We start from the raw sequence: 20,592 nt of genomic DNA on the forward strand, positions 1-20,592 counted from the left end.
CTGCACCTTGTTGTCTCGGATTCTCCAGCATCTGCAGTTCCGACTATCCCAAATATTTAATTACCTAGTTTTCAAAAATTACACAAACGTTCTTGATTGGTGTCTCATTTTATAGGGGACAGAACTGGAATCCCTGAGAAGCCTTCAAAGATGATTCATTTCTCTCAGTGAAGACGTCACTCAGTGCTTAAATCAGTTTGAATCAAGCAGAATTTTTATGCTCAACATTCACTTTCATGCAGCCAAAAATACTGCAAACTTGTGAATCAAATATATAGGTAACAGGATTCGCGGGATCACCAAAGGCAACAGCAATGCAACAACATGGAAAATAGGGATTGTGGCAATATGGTTCCTTTCATGCACAGTTAAACATTTTACCCAACGCAGCCAAAAAGAATGGGACGGGTGAGTTTTAAGTGTACACTATTTTAACCAGGAGCTCATTGGCTACCAGTCGACAGTTTGGTAGCTGAAATGCCCACTGAAAGTTGGTAGGACCTTGTAGCCTTAATACTAAGTGGAATCCCCTCATATCAACAGAACAACTTATTTTTTTAAACTCAGGCTTGAGTTGGTGACACTTTCCATGCTGAAGGAAGTCAGCAGTGTTGATAGAAAAAAGGAGATACGTTGAAATCTTTCCTTTCTGTGGCCAGGAAGAGCATGAGTGGTCTTTCACATCATGACCTGCCAAGGACTTACCCCCAGTAGCCTCCTGAATTTCTGTTCACAGTCATTAGCTTACTGCTGCTTTGAATTATGAGAGACAAGCTGCTAATCAGGGTGTGGCTGTGATGTCTGAGAGTTAAAATGTCTTTAGTCTGCAACTGGGTCAAAGAGCATGCTATGAATCACTCCCCTATTCACATGAATCTTGTTGGAAATTAAAATCGAGTCTATGGAAATACTCCTGATTAAGTGAACAAAGTCAATTAAAAATAATGTAATGATGCGACAAAAGAATTTTAATTTTTTTCTGGATGGATGGATGGATGGCTTTCTGTATCAAATATTCCTTCTGATCATATAGCATATCAGATAACTAAATAATACCTTCTTCATTCCCTCTCATTGACTAACAATAAGAGAGCTGGAGGGCAGAACACATGCATCTTGTACTGAGCAAGATGACGCATGGAAATATTTCATCATGACAGTAAATAGTCTCCAGATGTCCATACCTAGCCTATTAATCCTCCATTTTTAAAAAAAACATAAACGGAAGAATTAACGATGCAATGTCTGAATTTATACTAAACCTGTGATCCTCCCTTTGATAATTTAATAACCCCTTGCATTCCAGGAATAAGTGCTTACTGACCTGTAGAAAGTTAAGCAAATCTTGGAAAGTGAACAAGAAAGTTGCACTTGCACATCCTGTCAAGATGTTCAAGGTATATTAATTGGAATCTGGAAGTAAGCTGTCCAAAGGCTTTCCTTCACATATAAATTCATCATTACAAAGTAGTTTTTATTCTTCTCGGGACAGAATGAGAATGGAAGTAATGATAGCGGTAGTGAATGGGAAGGAGTCAGTATTTGAAAATGGAAACCATTTACAACGTCGCCGAGCATATGGGGTTGGGAAAGAAAGGTGGAGATCAGCAGTTTACTTAAAATTAACTGAAGGAAGCAAGTCTGAGCTTATCAAGGGCAAGGATGAAAGGGGAGAGAATCCAGAGAGAGGTGTAGGTCCAGTACTAAGGAGATCCTGGTGTTGGTCTCACATCCAAATGAGGGGGTAAAGGCAGAAGAGGCAGCTCTCAATCTTGGTGACCAAGACCTCCTTGTACTTCTTGTTGAAATTAATGGTGGAAGAGTTTGTGAAAAACAATTTAATGGGATAGTCACTTTTGGACGAAAGAAGCCATGGGTTATGTTTGGTCTGCAAAATGTTGATCTCCCGACATAACGGCATAAATGTCAGATGGGGGGATCTAGAAGAAGGAAGTTCTTGGTGCTCGCTTCAGAGGATGACTACTCTGAAAAAGTTATCAAGCACCAATTCTACAAGAGTATCTCAGAAGATATTAGATGACATTAACAACTTCTGAAGCATTATAAGTATTTTTGTAGTGATGGGCGGAAATATGTATTAATCAGCCACAATAAACATTGATAATGACAGTAGGATGCATGAAAGTCCTGAATGGAGAATACAAGAGGTAAACGCAGTCAAGGATTCGTTTCGGGAGTTGGGTTAGTTTGAGAGAGATTTATGGGATCAGCATAAACCATTGGTCAGGGAAAGAGTTTTTATCGATTAAACAAAAAATGATTATTAAAAAAAAAGTGTAGTGATAACATCATAGGCAGTAATCCAGAATTCGAGACTAATGTTCTTGGCATGTGGCTTTGAATCCCTAGTGACAGATTGTGAAACATGTCTATCTGAAATGTTTCAACCTGTGGAAATTTACCTTTATGTTGAATAATCCAGAGTCCAAAGAATATGTGGTTAAAAAATCTAAGAAGAATGTCAGGTATACTGTCTAGCTGTAAGAGAGTGCACCCTAATATCTGTACCAGCTAGTCACTCTTAAAAGCTCTGAGCAACAAACTTTATTTTAGCCTTCAAAGTCTCATCTGCAAGATGAAAATCAAAAGAACTGTGGATGCTGGAAATCAGAAACAAAATCAGAAATTGCTGGAAAAGCTCGGCAGGTGTGGCAGCATCTGTGGAGCAAAATCAGACTTAATGTTTTGGGTCTGGAGACCCTTCCTCAGAACAGTTCTCCACAGATGCTGCCAGACCAGCTGAGCTTTTCCAGCAATTTCTGTTTATGTGTGTCATCTGCAAAAACTCTTTTCCGTACAAATGCATCTATGCAACAAGGTTTGTTGTTCATCACCTCTCTGGTAGTTCAGAATAAATTCGATATTCCTTATGCTTTGCTTCTATTATTATCCTGAAAGAATAGTAAATAAGAAAGCCTAATACTAGCCTTAACAGAGTACTTCTGTTAGAAAATGATCGTATACTGCTTCTTTTATTATCTACTATTAACCCTTAGCAACTACCAAAATTTCATACTGACTCCTAGTTCTGTTTGGAAACTGTTCTGCAGCTCTTGTTTATTTGTGCAATCAAATCACATCATAGCCTCTATTTGCATTTTGTTATTTTTCAGGACTACTACAATAAGATTTCTTCTTCACAAAATCAGAGTGTCTTTTGTGGGTGGCATGATGGCTCAGTGGTTAGCACTTCTGCCTCACAGCACCAGGGACCTGGGTTTGGTTCCACCCTTGGGTGACAGTGTGGAGTTTGCATATTTTCCCTGTGTCTGTGTGGGTTTCCTCCCACAATCAAAAGATGCACAGGTTAGGTGTATCAGCCATGCTAAATTGCCCATTGGTTCCAGGAATGCCTAGCTTAGGTGGATTAGCCAATGGGAAATGCAGGGTCTGAGGGAAGGGGTTGGGTCTAGTGGAATGCTCTTCAGAGGCTTGGTGTTGATGGAGTGGGCTGAATGGCCTGTCTCCATACTGTAGGGACTCTGTGATTTGTCACTGTATCATTATTATCTGACACCTACTGTTAAAGCTTGTATTAGACTTTCTTGTTCACTATTCTTTCAGCACATTCTCCTTGGTTGAGCCCCTAAGCCAGGACTTGTTAGCCATGGAAGGTGCATTTGTGACCTGGCCAAACACGTTAGTACTGTCAACTTGTACATCCTTCCGATATGCCTAGTGGCAGATTGGTGAAAGCATCAGAGAATTTCCTACTCAGTCATAATACAGAAGCCAATGACAAACCATCACAGTACTTTTCCCAGAGGTGTAGACCAACCTAATAGAAGTCCATGGCCCAATCCTCAGAAATGAGCACGGGAGAAAAAGACAGACAGATCAATGTCATAATTCCCATTAAGGAGCCTACAAACTGGTTCCACCAGCATTTTCTGACTCTTTTTATTCACAACCTCAAAGTATATTGACTACAAACTATTCTACTGCATAATATCCTGAGCAAAAATTCTTCTTTAATATTATGTTCACCTCACCCTTTACTACCAGGGTGTCCATTCATCATTGCCATTTTGCCTATCTTTTTTAAAATACTGCACACTCTAGGATATTTCCCAATCTTGGTCACCATGTAACATGTCTCTGTACTCATGATAAGATTAAAACCATTTATCTCTATTTATCAGATGGAGTTTAATTTGGATAAATGCGAGGTATTGCATTTTGGTAAAACAAACAAAGGTAAGACTTGTACAATTAAAATTAGGGCCTTGGCTAGTATTGTAGAACAGAGAGACCTACAGGTTCAGGTCCATAATTCTTTGAAGATTGCATCACATATAGATGTTAAAGAAGGCATTTAGCACGTTTGCCTTCATTGTGCACAGCTTTGACTACAGGAGTTGGGATGGTATATTGAGATTGTACAGGACGTTGGTGAGGCCTCTTCTGAAATACCGAGTCCATTTCTGGTCACCCTGTCATAGGAAGGATGTTATTACTGAAGAGAGTTCAGAAGAGATTTACCAGGATGTTGCCAGGAATGGAGGGTTTGAGTTATAAGGAGAGCCTGGATAGGCTGGGACTTCTTTCAATGGATTACACAAGGTTAAGAGGTGACCTTATAGAGGTTTATCGGTTGGGATCCTAGACAATGCTCAAGTACAGTCTTTATTTATTTCTCCATGACTTTATCTATAACTACTATTTTGACCTTTCCATCTGTTGCTGAACGTTGAATCTGGTTTCCAGATCAAGTGTAAAGTTATCAATTGTAAAACGTGGGGAGTTCGTCTCATATTTTTAGATTCATGTCAACTATCTTATGAAAATTATGTGCCAGGAAGGCTTGCAATAGGACATGATAGTGTCTACCAACACATATGAACATCATATACTCATCAACCACACATGCAGGATTTTTAATCTTTGACAAGAGGGTGAGCAAACTGTGCTATTTAAGACAATTCACTTTTCTTTCTGATCCTTATCACATGCTGCCATTAATAACTCTCCAACATTTTAATTATAAATCTTTGTTAAGGAAATATAGTAATGTCTTTACTGGGTAAACTGCAGGTTTAGCCTTTCCAAAAACAATCACTTTATCATGCTCTGTGTCTCGTTTCCTTTGTGCTTTTTTTCCATCGGAGGCTTTTTTAAACAGCAAAGTTATCTCACTGGAGATTACATCAGCAATAACAAAATAGCTTACTCAGCTACTTTGCATGAATCATCACTCTCTTCTTATTTTAATGTATTATATCACTGAAGTAAAAACACGAAAAGCAACATACCACAGATGGAGATCTGAAACAAAAACAAAAAAAATCTGAAAACACTCAGCAGTTTATGGCAGCTGAAGGTCATGGACCTGAAAGGTTAACTCTTTTCCTTGCTACAAAATTTTCCTATTCCTTGCCCTTACGTCAACATCACTGGTGAGTCTTTATGATTCCACCGTAATGATGTCCGTGTCCAATATCTGATCTTGAAATGTTGCAATCATTGCCTCCTCCAGTTTTTGCAACATCACGTAAATGTCCCATCTGTCCTATTGAAGCTCTGGAAATTACTGCTTCTAAAGGACATTTTCATGGCAGCAGATATCTCAACCAAGAATTAAATCACCATCTGGAGTCCATCAGGAGTCTGTCTATATGCAAAACCTTAGCACAATCCAGGAATTTAAATGCTGACTCGAACAAGGAATCTCCAAATTTAATTTCTTCCATCTTTTATAGTTAAAGTCCATGGTGTATTCCTCTATAGAATGAATGACCGACATTCAACATCTTACCAAAATCTGACCATACTTCATAGGCATCCAATTCATCATGTTTGTGTTAAATTTCAACCATGGAATTTAATGGAAATTCTAAGCTTTCATAAGTATCGAACAAACATGCATTCAGCTCACAAAATACTTGCTTCTGGTTTTACTTCTGTTCTCAATTTACAATGCCAAGACCATAGTTTGTTCTCTCCTTGGTAAAGGACACAGCCTCTGTTCACATATCTTAATTCTTCCCAAGGTCGTAAGGCTCAGATTCTGAGAATATCAGTCAGTAATCCTACTCTGACAATTTACGCTTGCCTTCAGCCATTCTTATCAAAAATACTCAATTGTAACTTTCTATCAAAAAAAACTTAATTTCAAAGCTACACCTTTAGTACGCTATTCTCGACTATTGTGGTTAGCTCCTGAAAGCCAGTCACTAAAGTAGAATTTTGCTCTGGATGAGACAAATTATCTGCAGGGAAAACTTTGTTTTTATTTTGTACTGGATACAACGATGTCCGTGCTGCTTTACCCAGGCTGGAAGCCAACAACCCTCTTAATGGTGCTGCAAGTTCTGTAGCTGTATAACACAAGAGATTTTCCATCTCTACTCTAACCTGACTGTTGCTGCCAGATACCTTTAACATGCCTCAGTAGATTGCCCACTAAAGTTATAATTCAGTCAGGGAAATCTAAATTAGGCTGATCTGGGAATTCACTAGGTTCAACTCTTGTTATTCTACGGTGGATAGAATTCCTGCTACATATACGGTGTCACAGTGGCGTAGAAAAAAAGAAACCCAGCTCCAGCTCTGATCTGTTTAACACAACAGTTGCGAAGTTTAGTAATTCTGTTGAAAATTCTACTTACATATTTCCCTCACCAATACAATGAGGTAAAAGGTTTATTCAAAATTCTAACTCTCATCAACCAGCTCAACAAAGCAGTTAGCGAGATACCAGGCTAGCTCCGAAATTCTTTCCTGTTCAGTTTACAAGTGTCACCAGCATCAACTAAGGTGTCAAGTGACAAGGGCATTGCATTGACTCATTTTCCAGTTAGTTGCTTCTCACTCCATGATTCAAGTATATTAATAAAACTGGAAAATCAACCTCAAACTCAAAATTCATTAACAATTGAAAGATTTTACAACTTCAGGCAATGCACACAGAAACATTTGGCAAGTATAAAAAAAACTCTTCTTAATTGTAATGAAAGAACTCTATGTGAAACTCTTTAATTCAGAAATAGGATTTATTCTCAAGTGGACAGTCATGTGTAATTAATGTGACACATTAGAGAAAACAATCACAGCTGTTTTAAAAGCTCACTGCTCCTACAATCACTCATCTATTTTTAATCCAGTTCTAATTTATTGCCAGTCTTACTTCCAGGATTTGTATTATTTGAATGCACTGGGACAAGCATCAAGATACATGAAACAACATCAAAGCACTAAATATGCAGCATTGAGTCATAGAGATATACAGCATGGAAACAGACCCTTCAGTCCAACAGTCCCCTGCCAACCAGATATTCTAAATTAATCTAGTCCTATGCGTCAGCATTTGGCCCATATCCCTCTAAACCCTTCCTATTCATATACCCATTCAGATGTCTTTTAAATGTTGTAATTGTACTAGTCTCCACCACTTCACCTGGTAGCTCATTCCATACATGCACCACATGTGAAAAAGCTATCCCTTAGGTCCCTTTTAAATCTCCACCCCACCCCCACCAACCCCCCCACCCCCCCACCCCTCCACCTTATACCAATGCCTTCTAGTTTTGGCCTTCCACACCCTGGGGAAAAGACCTTGGCTATTTACCCTATCCATGTCCCTCTTGATTTTAAAAAATTTTATAAGGTTGCCCCTTAAACCCCAAGCTCCAGCCTATTCAGCCTCTCCCTGTAGCTCAAACCCTCCAACCCTGACAACATCCTTATAAATCTTTTCTGAGCCCTTTCAAATTTCACAATATCTTTCCCATAGCAGGGAGACCAGTACTGAATGCAGGATTCCAAAAGTGGCCTAACCAATGTCCTGTATGGCTACAACATCACCTCCCAACTCCTTTATTCAATGCACTGAGCAACAAAGGTAAACATATCAAATGCCATCTTCACTATCCTGTTTACCTGCGACTCCACTTTCAAGGAAATATGAACCTGCACTCCAAGGTCTCTTTGTTCGGCAACGCTCCCCAGGACCTTACCATGAAGTGTATAAGTCCTGCCCTGATATGCCTTTCCAAAATGCAGCACCTCACATTTATCTAAATTAAACTCCATCTGCCACTCCTCGGCTGTTAGCCCATTTGATCAAGATCCCATTGTACTCTAAGGTAACCTTCCTGGCTGTCCACTACACCTCCAATTTTGGTGTCACCTGCAAACTTACCAATTATTTCTCCTATATTCACATCCAAATCATTTATATAAATGACAAAAAGCAGAATACCTAGCACCAATCCACCATCATCCTCTGTCTCCCACCTTCATGCCAATTATGCATCCAAATGGCTATTTCTCCGTGTATTTCATGTGATCTAACCTTGTAAACCAGTCTATCATACAAAACCTTGTTGAATGCTTTACTGAAGCCCATATAACCACATATGTGAGCAATCTAATACTTAAAGTATGCTCAGAGTATTGAATCATGCAATTTTTATTGTATTTTCTCCATGGAGTCTTTACTCTAATGTAAGGGATTCCAAACCTAGAGGACATAGATTCAAGGTGATAGGGGAACAATTTAAAAGGGACCTGAGAGGCAACTTTTTCACTGACGGTGGTACATGTATGGAACGAGCAGCCGGAGGAAGTGGTAGAGGCAGGTACAATTGCAACATTTAAAAGACATTTGGACAGGTATATGAACAGGAAAGGTTTAGAGAGATACAGGCCAAAGGCAGGCAAATGGGACTAGTTCAGTTTAGGATATCTGGTCGACATGGACAAGTTGATCTGAAGAGTCTATTTCTGTGTATGACTCTACGATTCTATTAATTTCCTCCTTACTTAATTTATTTGCATCAATTCCGGTTTCTCCCTCTTCTTTCATCTCTATTCCCTATTTGCAGTTCTGTTTCTCTTCTTCTTAACCTTAATTGCTGTCTCAAAAATGTCTACTTATTTGACTGTCTCACATTGCCTCTTTATTTCTTAAGGTAGGTGTTTTCACCCCACCCTATCTGCTTCCATTGCTTTCTTATTTCATTTAACACTCCTCTACTTCTGTTACTTTCTTTTACTTTTGTCATTTAAATGTTTATTCTTTGCTTTTCAAGGAACTTCATTTTTTCACATTTTTCTACTCTTCATTTCAATCCTCTTACTCTTGCTTTTAAACTTTCCATTCATGTTTATTTCTACTTTTAGCCCCTATTTTCTGCCCTTTGACGCAGCTACATGAGAAACCTAGTGTGAAAAGTGTGTCTTAGGTGACTGTGCAGAGTTTGCAAGTTCTCCCCATGTCTGCATTGGTTCCTTCTGGGTGCTCTGGTTTCCTCCCATCGTTCGGAGATGTTCAGGTTAGGTGGATTGGCCATGCTAAAAAAATTGCATGCGGTGTCCAAAGTTATGCAGTATTGGTGGGTTAGCCATGGTAAAAACCCCACGTGGGGTTGTGGGGATGGGGTGGGAGTGGCATGCTGTTCAGAGGGTTGTGTAGACTCAATGGGCCGAATGGTCTCTTTTTTCATTGCAGGGATTCTGTAGTCTATAGAAATCATGTTGACAGTGTAACTATTCATATATTGGAACAAATGTACTTAATTTTGTACATTGGTAAAAGCATTGAAAAATGCTTGAACAAAAAGTAGTATTGTTTTAGACTAAAGTAAAATTGAAATAATTTCATCAGTTCCTTTTCATAATTATCATGTACACTAACCAATAAAAGTTTTACAGCTCCTTGGGGTTGCTTGTTTGAAATCAAGCCCTGTTTGCAAAGTCGTCACAAAATAAAAGATTTTGAAAAGTACACAAAATTCCCAGATTTACCTGTCTTTCAGAATGAGTTGACAGAAAGCACAGATCAGGTTTATAGTCCTAGTAAGAATTGCTATTTATTGCAAATAATTAGATTCTACCCCTCACGCAAACAGGAAAACAGACATTGGTCATACGGACGGGGGAAAACTGGGAGAACAGTTGAGTGGTCTCTGTTCACCAAATCTGCTGAAATGATTCTCATGTTGATCGGAATGCTGGTTTTCAGTCTTCCCTTTTTAGATGTTTCCACTGGTTTGCAAGGGACACAGGGCACCTGATTAATTTATGACAGATGTTTATTTTGTTAATTATAAGTCACAGTTTAATAACAACTGCTGGACAAAAACTAGTTTGCTTCAGGCTTAAAGTGATTTTTACTGCAGAGAACAGAGAGACTTTCTAAGCTGATGGAGGTCTGAAGATTCCTTTTGAATCTTGTTCACAGCCCCATGTTGAGAACCAGCCATATAGTTGTTGGCAGGCAGATGGCCTTTGTCATTGGTAACTGGTCACTGGTCGTCAAACCTTGGGGCAACACAGTGGCTCAGTGGTTAGCACAGCTGCCTCACACAGCCAGGGACCTGGTTCAATTCCAGCCTCGAGCAACTGTCTCTATGGAGTTTGCACATTCCCCCTGTGTCTGTGTGGGTTTCCTTTGGGTGCTCTGGTTTCCTCCTACAGTCCAAAGATGTGCAAGTTAGGTGGATTAGCCATGGGAAAATCAGGGTTAGGGGTAGGTCTGGGTGGATGCTCTTCAGAGGGTCGGTGTGGACTCAATGAGTTGAATGGCCTGCTTCCACACTGTGGGGATTCTATGATTCTAAACCAATCAGCCGCTTGCTTCCAAACAAAGCTCCATATGTAGAAAACCCCTCTGCACCAGTTTGTCTGCAGCCTGTTTCACAGCTGTTTAAACAAGTACAATATATAAACGGTGCTTATTATGTTTGGGACATTACGTGCTTTCAAAATATGCAGCAATCACACAGCAATCTTTCATTTTAAAACAGTTCTTTTATCATGTCAGTCACAACTAAAAATACAGAAAATAACAAAAGGCATGTCTTTACAAAAAAACCCTCTGCTTTAACACATTTACTATTGAGATCTTACTATAAAGTAATGAATTGAATGGATGGACCTATAACTCATTGACTATCCAATATCATTCCAATCCATGAGGTGCAGCCTAAACAATGTAATGTTCATCATCACCTCCTGGTCAGAAATATGACGGAGCTGACCATTTTCCCATTATAAATCCAATTTAATTTTCAACCCATTGATTTCAACCTGGTCAAATTACGCCAAATTATACAGAAATGGCAACCATGTGACTCAACTACCTCTAGGCAATAAAAGCAAAAAACAATCTTTGAACAGCCAGCCTTCCTTCACAGTCAAGAAGATGCAACTACACCTCATAAAACATAGCCAATGCTGATCTCATCTATACCCTCATTTAAGAAGAATTCTCATTGGCTTTATCTTGTTCAAAATCAATCTAAGAAGGAAATAAACATTTTTACCTACTGATTACACAATTTCTACTTACCACCACAAAGGAATATAGAAAAAACTAGGGGCAGACAGGACCAAAAGCAATGCCCACCAGCTTCGTATGAAGTATGCAGCCAAAGGAAGAAGCATATAGCCAAATGCAAAAGAAATGCCGATTCCCAGTGTACAGTACATAACCCGAACAGATTTTCCAAGCACTTCCGATCCTGTAAATGAATAAACAGGTCAAGATCAACATTGATATTGTGTCATTTCTTAATTTTGTCTCAATGCCTATTTTGGCCACATTAAAATAAAGTTATTTTTTCTGGTATTCAGTCTTTTTTAAGAAAAATGCTCCTGAAGCCTAATCTGTTAACGTAAGCCGAAAGAAGGATCCCAGATGCAGAACTGCCACGTCCATCTTATGTGCCTCCCTGAATCCAGTGATTGAGCAACATAAACCGAAGTAAGGAAGCAATGGAATGTAGCACATGACAGAAAGATGTGGGAAAATGGAATACATATGAAAAGCAATTAAAAATAAAGTTTCATGAAGAAATGTCCAGCAGATAATGAGACTAGAGATTTTTACAGTCTCTGGAAACAAAATCACAAGAGCAGTCAGAGATTACAATAGACCACCAGGTTCAGCCCACAATGTTTTACTGCACTGGTATTATACATGTCTTATTCTCTACATTTTCAACGATCTCATTATTTTTGATTTGTTTAGACCAGTGGACAGACATTATAATCACGGGTCTGAACTTCAGCAAAGAAGCTTTACTTGATTTTCTTTAAAGATACTTCCAATGATTATTTAGTTGTGTTCTCTGAGTTGAATTGAATTTTAAGTCAACATCCAGTTGGTGTTATCTATTATTGTCTCATATATTACATTCCTGTACTTTAGAAAATCCCCCCATAACAGCCTTTCTCCAGCTCTAAACCAAAAGTTTCCTAACCTTTGCTCACAGTTCATCTTCTTTATTCTAGGAATTAGTTTCATCTACCTTCTCATACCATTTCCAAAAATTTAAACTAAATCAAAAGAGCGCAGATGTTGAGAGTCTGAAACAAAACAGAAAATGCTTGGAAAAATGCAGCAGATAAAACAACATCTGTGGAGAGAGGAACAGAGTTAATGCGTTGGATTTTCGTGAATTCAAAGCGAGTCCAAGAAACTGTGAAAACAGCAAAGAGGAGCTGATTCCGGGATTCTGAAATCCATTCCCATGGTTTTCTAACTTTCCTCTTTATATTTGAGGGTGCATTTAAGGCATCATGAACCTTTACTCTACACATTCGACTTGACTTGCTTTATTGCTACAATAGGTATATTCTACTATTTCACAATTTTCATGGAGTCAGGGCAACTTTTGAAGAATTTGTGGTTTATGGCATTTCAGATGTGTCATGAACCATAGTCTGGATGAGGGAGTTTATGGAAGGTAAATTCAAAAGGTCTTATACATGGCCTCTCAAAGGGACTTGAAATGCATAATAAAGCTTGGTTGAGAGCTCAGGCAATCATTGGATTATTGAAACAGTATCCATAAGAAATTAACATTGCAAAAGCTTGCAGGTTCTGGTTTTAAAAATACCAAGGGCCTGAATGATTCACTTTTTTTTCAGCTGCAGTAAAAGCAACTTTTATATATAAATGTGAGATTATCCATTTTGGAAACATAAATAGGAATGCAGATTATTATTTGAATGGCTGTAAATTGAGAGAGGAAATGTTCAAGGAGTCCTGAGTGTCCTTGTGCACGAGTCACTGAAAATAAGGGTGCAGGTGCTGCAGGCAGCAAAGAAGGCAAACTGTATGTTGGTCTTCATGGTGAGAGGATTTGAGTACAAGAACAAGGACATCTTGCTGCAATTATACAGGGCATTGGCGAGATCACACCTGGAATATTGAGGGTAATTTTGGTCCCTTATCTGAGGAAGGATGTTTTTGCTATAGAGGGAATAGAGCAAAAATTCACCAAATGGATTTTTGGGATTGGCAGGACTGATGTATAAAGAGAGATTGAGTTGGTTAGGATTGTATACACTGGCATTTAGAAGAATGAGGGGGGATCACTTGAATTCTCTAAAATTCCAACAGTAGAAGTAAACCTTTTAGGACAGAGACGAGGAGAAATTCCGTCACCCAGAAAGTGGTCAGCCTGTGGAATTCACTACCACAGAAAGTGGTTGAGGCCAAAACATGTTGTATTTTCAAGAAGGAGTTAGATATAGCTCTTGTAGCTGAAGGGATCAAAAGATATGGGGGTGGGGGGAATGGGTATTGAAGTTGATGATCAGCCACGATCATATTGAATAGAAGAGCAGCTTCAGGAGTTGAATAGATTATTCCTGCTCCTTCCTTCCATGTTTCTATGAATGAAACTTTTTCCAAAAGTTTTGCTAACATATCCTATTGTCACTGTAGATTGATTCTATGCAAAGCCAAGTTGGATGAATGGATGTGAAATGGTATGGATGAGGCAAGTGGAATAAGTGGTGGGATGGAGTGAGGACTGGACAACCTTAAGTTTTCATTACAACTGGGATGAAGTCCCAAAGCACTGAGATGGGCCTTTCAAATAGCCACTGTGGCTGCTCCTGAAAGGGTTCTTAGGGCAGATGACTTCACTCCTCTCAGCACTTGACCACTCCACAACAAAAATCCTGGCTTTGCAGGCATTTCAACTTGAGACAGGCACACCAAATTCAGACATTTGATTCGTGGTACCTGCACTGAAGTTGACAATCTAGCCCATTCCAGATCAGATAGAAGCAGGGATGTTGTTTCCACTGGCAGGTGAAACTAGAACAAGAGGGCATAGCCTCAAAATTAGGGATAGTAAAAACTGCCAATTCTGGAGTCAGAGATAACACAGTGTGGAGCTGGAGGAACACAGCATGCCAGGCAGCATCAGAGGAACAGGAAAGTTGATGTTTCGGGTCGGGATTTTCCTATAACGCGATTTTCTATACTGCAATTTTCTGTAGCGTGACTTCACACAAGAATGCAACTATCGCGTTATAGGAGAACCACACGTACTCCCTTTCTGAGTCTTCTTCTTAACAAGTTCTAACCATTTTGCATTTACATTATTTACATCTAAGTGAAATACAAGCAATTCAGATCTGATAAATCACAGTAGATTTTGGATCTTGTTGTCATAATCCCAGCTAATGTTATTACTGCACATGCCATATCCAAGCTGAGGTCTGGCTCGATATTTTGTTTGGTTTTTATTTACTAAGGTGGTCTTTAACTGAAACACAAATATGCAATACAGCATATTTAGTTTTAACAATAGAACATAAGTTCATTTAGCAAAAGAAATGAAGATTAAATGGAATACCCAAGCCATTTTCATGTAACATAATTTGAAAGATTTCAAAACACAACAAAAGTACAATCCCATCTATTCCAACACTGTCACGTTACAGTACCCATATCTGACAGAGTTCCCTTCACTGTCACACCTGTGTGGTTAACTTAACTGATTCCTTCAATTCCTGTCTAGAGTGTTTGAGAGCCTCTTCTTTGATTACATACACATCTCAAGTTAGGCTTTTTCAGCTTCAAATAGCCCCTTTGGGGTTCCAAGCAAAGAGTTCTGCTCTCAAATTTCAAACTAAAACACTTACATAGAGATAACCTATTTTTGAATTGTTCATAACTATCTCCTTTCTTTCGAAGAAACTATCTTTTTATATCTAACTTCAATCAGGATTTCTGTTAAACCCCACTGAACACTTTCTAAACTATGGGTTTTCACTGAGGCAAAAAACAACAATTCCTGATTCTCACAAACTGAAATCAAGTTTATACTTGCTAATGTTTACTCTGTTTGATCATAAATCTTTCACAATACAAATAAATTCCATTTATCACTTCAGAAACTCTTTCTCACATCCCTGGTTTAGAAAAAAAATGGCTCCAGATACACTAACAAGATAGTCTCCACATATACATTGTCTAAACCCACATGCCATTGTTCAAAAACCAAACTCCTAAGTAAATGATTTTAATTCATGTATAAGTCACAAATCTTACATCACATTAATGTATATGACATTGAAATCCTTGCATTGCAAGAGAGGTAAATGAAAGATCTGTGCCGGTATGCACATCACGAATTTAGTATTGAATTTAATTCATATCTATTTATTAAGAACAAGTATGTTCTAGTAAGGTGACTGCAATAGATTTTAGAAGTCCCTAGTTTCCCACGTCACCCAATCTACGCATAACAGCATGTCAGAATTTAAATAGCTAAACATGAGATTGGGTTCTAATGATACTGTCCAAACTTTTCTCAACAGAAAACTAATCAATACCAGAGAACAGCATACATGCCCTACTGGAAACAGGAAAAAAAAAACAAAAGAAAATTTTAAGATGCAAATTAGCCTTGACTCTGCTACAGAACAGGTAATGTGTCACTTTGCTATTCAGGCTAGTGTCGATGAAACAGATATTTGTGAAGCATCCTTGCAGATCCAATATCTCCACCCTAGACACTCATGATGTGATTTATGCTTTGGGACACCTTTGTGAACCAGTGTGGGTGGATGATGATGCTCATTGTACTGAAGAATCAAATGTATTTAACAGTTAATATGGCTCCGCCACAAAGTATATTTCTTCGCTGAAAGATAAATTCATGACATTAGAACAGCATTTAAAAGAATAATCTATATCAAGCTATGTTAATGAGTGCTTATGCATCAATTAGGAGCAATTGGAGATTCACTAGGTGCCTTAGGAAGGCAACAGAACAATAAAATCATGCATTTTGCAAAGCAAAATACTTACAGAAAATAAATAAATGATCATCTCACAAAAGCATGAATGACCTAACATCCCGATACTTGGACTATAACTGCAATGATTTTCTCACAGCAAAAGAATGCCAGGAATGTGCTGCTCAGCAGAGTGGACATTATTTATTTTAGGGGGTTTCATAGCAGTGATGGTGAATGTCTGAAACATTTAGTGATTTATTGTTAAATTATTGTGGGTTGTGTTTAATTTTCAGTTGTGGAATTTAGTTCAGGAACAATGACAACATCCACCAGTCCTTCAAAGTATTGTGCCATTAGGGATTTATGAGAGTAGTTAGAGAGGAATAGAAGCAGCATCATTCAGCTCCTCTGATCTGTGTTGATATGGAATGTGTAATCTGTAACCTAACCATTCACACCCTTGGTTCCATATCCCCTACATCTGGGCTGGCAAGGATCTGTTGAGCTCTATTTTATAAAATGTTATTTGATTGAGCTTCTACTGCTTTTACTGGGAGCAGGTTCCCCATTTCTAATACACTTATTATTACAAAGACAGTGGTTCGTATGTGGAATGAATTGCCAGGGGGAGTGGTGGTTACAGGTATAGTTACAACATTTAAAAGACATTTGGATAAGTACATGAATGGGAAAGGTTTGCAGGGATATGGGCCAAAAGCAGGCAAGTGGGACTAGTTGGTTTGGGAACACGGTCGATGTGGACCAGTCGGACCAAAGGGTCTGAATCCTTCTTGTATGACTCTATGACTCCAAAACCTCTCTAGCCTGCATTGCCATTCAATGAGAACATACCTAATATGACTGCGGCCTTAACCCCACATTCACACTTGCCCCTGATGCAGTTTATGTTGTCACACTACATTTTTATGAGCTATGGTCCAAATTTTACTTTTTCCCCTCCAAGTCAGTAATCCTCTGATTCATGTTTCCAGTTGGAATATTCTTGCATTGTGATATGTTTCAGAATTTTATGACCATTTTTCTACAGAAAAGGACTGGAACGAAATGTGACCTCCAAATTCCATGGGTGTCCAGACCGACTTAGTGCCATACTGAGAGTGACAGAATCATTGAAAACCTTAAGAAGATGGCAGATAAAAATATTCAATTTTACAGATATTTACCAAGAACAAAAGCGGCCACATAGTTGGAAATCTGTCCAAGGCCCACAAGGAAATTCAGAACGCAGAATATTTCCCAGTTTGGAGAGAATGCTTGAATCATGCTGAATCCAGTCTGTACAGCCATAGTTCCAAAGAGAATTACCTTCCTCCCAAACCTAAAAAACAGAATGAAATAAACTTTTAACTATATTTACTTACCAGGATACATATAAACAACTACATGTTTATGCATGTTTTTTACATGCTAAATCATGCACACGTTTATACATATACGTGTGGTGTACAAGTTAAATCCACGTTTTCTCAGTCATACAGCAAGGTCACATATAAACATAGACATAAGCATTTACCATTTGATTTATATTTTATTTGGACTGAAAATCCATGATACTGCAGGCACACACCTACCGTAAGCATGTGAGGGGGTACCAGAAGGATTAGACATTAAGATGGGACCCAAAAATGTAAAATCCCAATTTTATCCTTGGGTTTTTATGATGTTCTGTTAGGGGTGTAACGTTAGCATGCTCCCAAATAAAGCTACGATTTTACTAAAACTATCTGACAAACAGTGGATTTAGGATCCCACATGTCTCTTGAGATTTGTTCAGGAGCAGGGAGTTGACTGACTTGCTTGAAGAAAACAATTTCCATTTTTATTGTTAAATATACTGTAGGGACTGCATGATCAATTGGAAAGTCTTTCCTTGGATCAGTGGTGAAAATGGCTGAAGTCATAGATCCGATGACAGAATCCCCACAGTGTGGAAACAGGCCATTTGGCCCAACAAGTCCACACCGACCTGTGGAAGAGCATCCCACCCAGATGCATTTCCCCTACCTTATCCCTATAACCCTGCATTTCCCATGGCTAATGCACCCAACCTACACATCCTTGAACACTATGGGCATTTCCTGCAGAGCACCCAGCAGAAACACACGCAGATATGAGGAGAACATGCACAATCCAAAGAGACAGTCACCTGAAGCTGGAATCGAACCCGGGTCCCTGGCACTATGAGGCAGCAGTGCTAGCCATCGTGCCACTCCACTAAGTAATAGCCAATTTAAAAAAGGACAAAAACGCTCATCTTTTCAACAAAAGAAATGAGTTTAGCGCTGAATACAGCAGTCTTGAAGAACTGGAGCTGAAACTGACAAACAACAGGAAAACAGAAAAGACGAAGGCTCAACAGCAACTTGCAAAAATACATCACAATGTGAAGGGATTCCAGAGTCAGTTTATGGATGTTAAGCCCACTCCAGAATTGGTAGAAAAGTCAAAAGAAATCGTCGAAGAAGTTGAAAACGCAATCAGTATCTCTAAAGAGAAACAAAGGCAGATTTATGAAGAACTTCTGAACGAAGAAAAAACTACTACTCAGGAAATCTCAGCTGTGGCAAAAAAAGGAAGTGTGGGCCCAGATTCCAACTGAAGCAGTGATACCCAAGTCCATTGTAGCAAAAGGAATATCAACTAACTCTAGTTCAGTCAAAAAGAACGGAACATTTTTTGTGACAAGGATTCACGGAATTAAATTTTATGACTGACAGTAATGATTGCTTCTCAACCATTTGAGATAACTAGAATTATTAGACTTCAAGTGATTTAGGTTTCCCTTTGTTTATTACTGACGAGACTATAGACCAACACATTTGTACAAAATCACCAAAGTAACCTCAGTATTTCAGTATTCAGTGCAGTTAGTGCATGCAATATAGGATGAAGTTGGTATGAACAACAGAATGTGGCTTTGCTTGATTATATACATGCAAATGAAGCACAAGGCTGACACTGTTCCACAAACTCTTTCCAATGTGACTCCATTTTAACTCATCATTGGGATGAAATAACTGCACAGAGGCCAGTATCCTGTCACCAAGTCACTCTTTATTTACACGTACGCAATACATGGATTTTGACCAGCCTGCTCAAAGCTGGTCCCTAGAGTGAGGAGACTGCCTGAATCTCCTCTTTATATCTGTCAGCCAGGGCTCCCCAATTGGTCCAGGCTAACAACCCTAATCAGGGATCCCATAGTCAATTAGATCCACTTAATCCTTGTTTCAAATATTACATGAGAGAAAGTGCGGAATACATTAGTTCCAAGAGGTGTTTTGATCCAAATGTTGTTTTGGCAAATGTAGATTCTCCGATCACGATCAAATTGCTAATTGCGTACACTTGCTGTGCACAAATTGGCTGCCATGATTCCTACATCACATTTGTGACTATATTTGTAAGTACTTCATTGGCTGTATTGCAACATCCAATGCTGGTGTAAAAGCAGCATGCAAATATTAGTCTTTACTTTTGTGAAACTTAAATACTGATTCAAAAAGTCTCATAAATTATATGTTTAAGAATGTTAAACTAAGATCTCCATTTTCTTATCCATCCCCCAAAATATCAGCCATTACATATAGCGCTGTTTTCTTCTGGACGTCATTTTCTAAAAAACAAATTCTTAAAAGAACAAAGGAATATAAACTGAGGTTTGCTGTAGATTGATTTCCTTTATGAGAATCAGTTTCTCAACAATTGTTAAGTAACTCCTCTTGTTTAAGATCCATGGATGTTATTCAGCTCAAAATGAATGATCATGGTTTAACATGATTGAAATTCTTACAGCTGAATTCAGTTAATTATTTTGTGAATATTTATTTTTTCAATAATTGGTATTGAATATATGCAATTTCCTTCTGTCTGTTCTATTCCTAAACATTCTGCATCACAGTTGCAGGTTTTTTTTAGGGAGTATTCACCTACTCTTTGGTGTCTGTTTAGTTGTGTTGCATGCTTGTTTCCTTGTACGGTATGTTCACTTTATGTCGTACCTTCATTAACATAATTACAGGTTAAAAATGTTTACTTTGTGTTATTGCTTTTATTTGGTTTTGTGAAGACTGATTAAAAATCCCTATGGGTTGATTTATTTCAGCCCCTGAATGGCATGGGCACCAGTGAGTCAGTTGTGAAAATGTGGCAAGATCAGAAAAATGAGATTCATAGCATTGAGAAAATAAAATCCAATTTTAAACCAGAGGTTTGAACAGCGAGATGAGAATGTCACTAATGAGCGGAGAGAGATATGTTTGTGTGCATTTACACCGCATTGTTACCTACTCTCTCATGTAGCACGTGACAATTTTCAACACGATTCCTCCCACCTCCTTGTCTGTAGAGGTTAGCATCAGTCACGTTAGCATCACCACATCATCATGGCAGATCTCCAACTCACACAGACTACAACCATCCATTTCAACACTGTCCTTTGGAGCATATGGACACCTTGCATTGCCATGTTGTTGCCAGGCCGCTCTGCACACAGTGATAGATACTCATCTCATGGAGTGGATCAGGGTGCATCTCTAAGAAATTAGCTCGCACTCTGAG

The 20,592-nt window shown here is 38.7% G+C and overlaps 1 protein-coding gene across 1 annotated transcript in view; it reads right to left on the reverse strand.

Moving 5' to 3' along the window:
- The window catches only part of LOC109915393 (solute carrier family 22 member 5-like), a 116,285-nt gene that overhangs the window by 47,624 nt on the left and 48,069 nt on the right, over positions 1-20,592 (reverse strand). Inside the window, exons 3-5 of the mRNA XM_048603986.1 lie at positions 17,196-17,350; positions 11,351-11,486; positions 5,274-5,286 (exon numbers count right to left, since the gene is read on the reverse strand). Coding sequence (XP_048459943.1) covers positions 5,274-5,286; positions 11,351-11,486; positions 17,196-17,350 — 304 coding nt within the window. The remainder of the gene's footprint in view (positions 1-5,273; positions 5,287-11,350; positions 11,487-17,195; positions 17,351-20,592) is intronic.

This window comes from Rhincodon typus, chromosome 12 (genome assembly GCF_021869965.1).
Source record: "Rhincodon typus isolate 14 chromosome 12, sRhiTyp1.1, whole genome shotgun sequence".
NCBI classification, from domain to species: Eukaryota; Metazoa; Chordata; class Chondrichthyes; order Orectolobiformes; family Rhincodontidae; genus Rhincodon; species Rhincodon typus.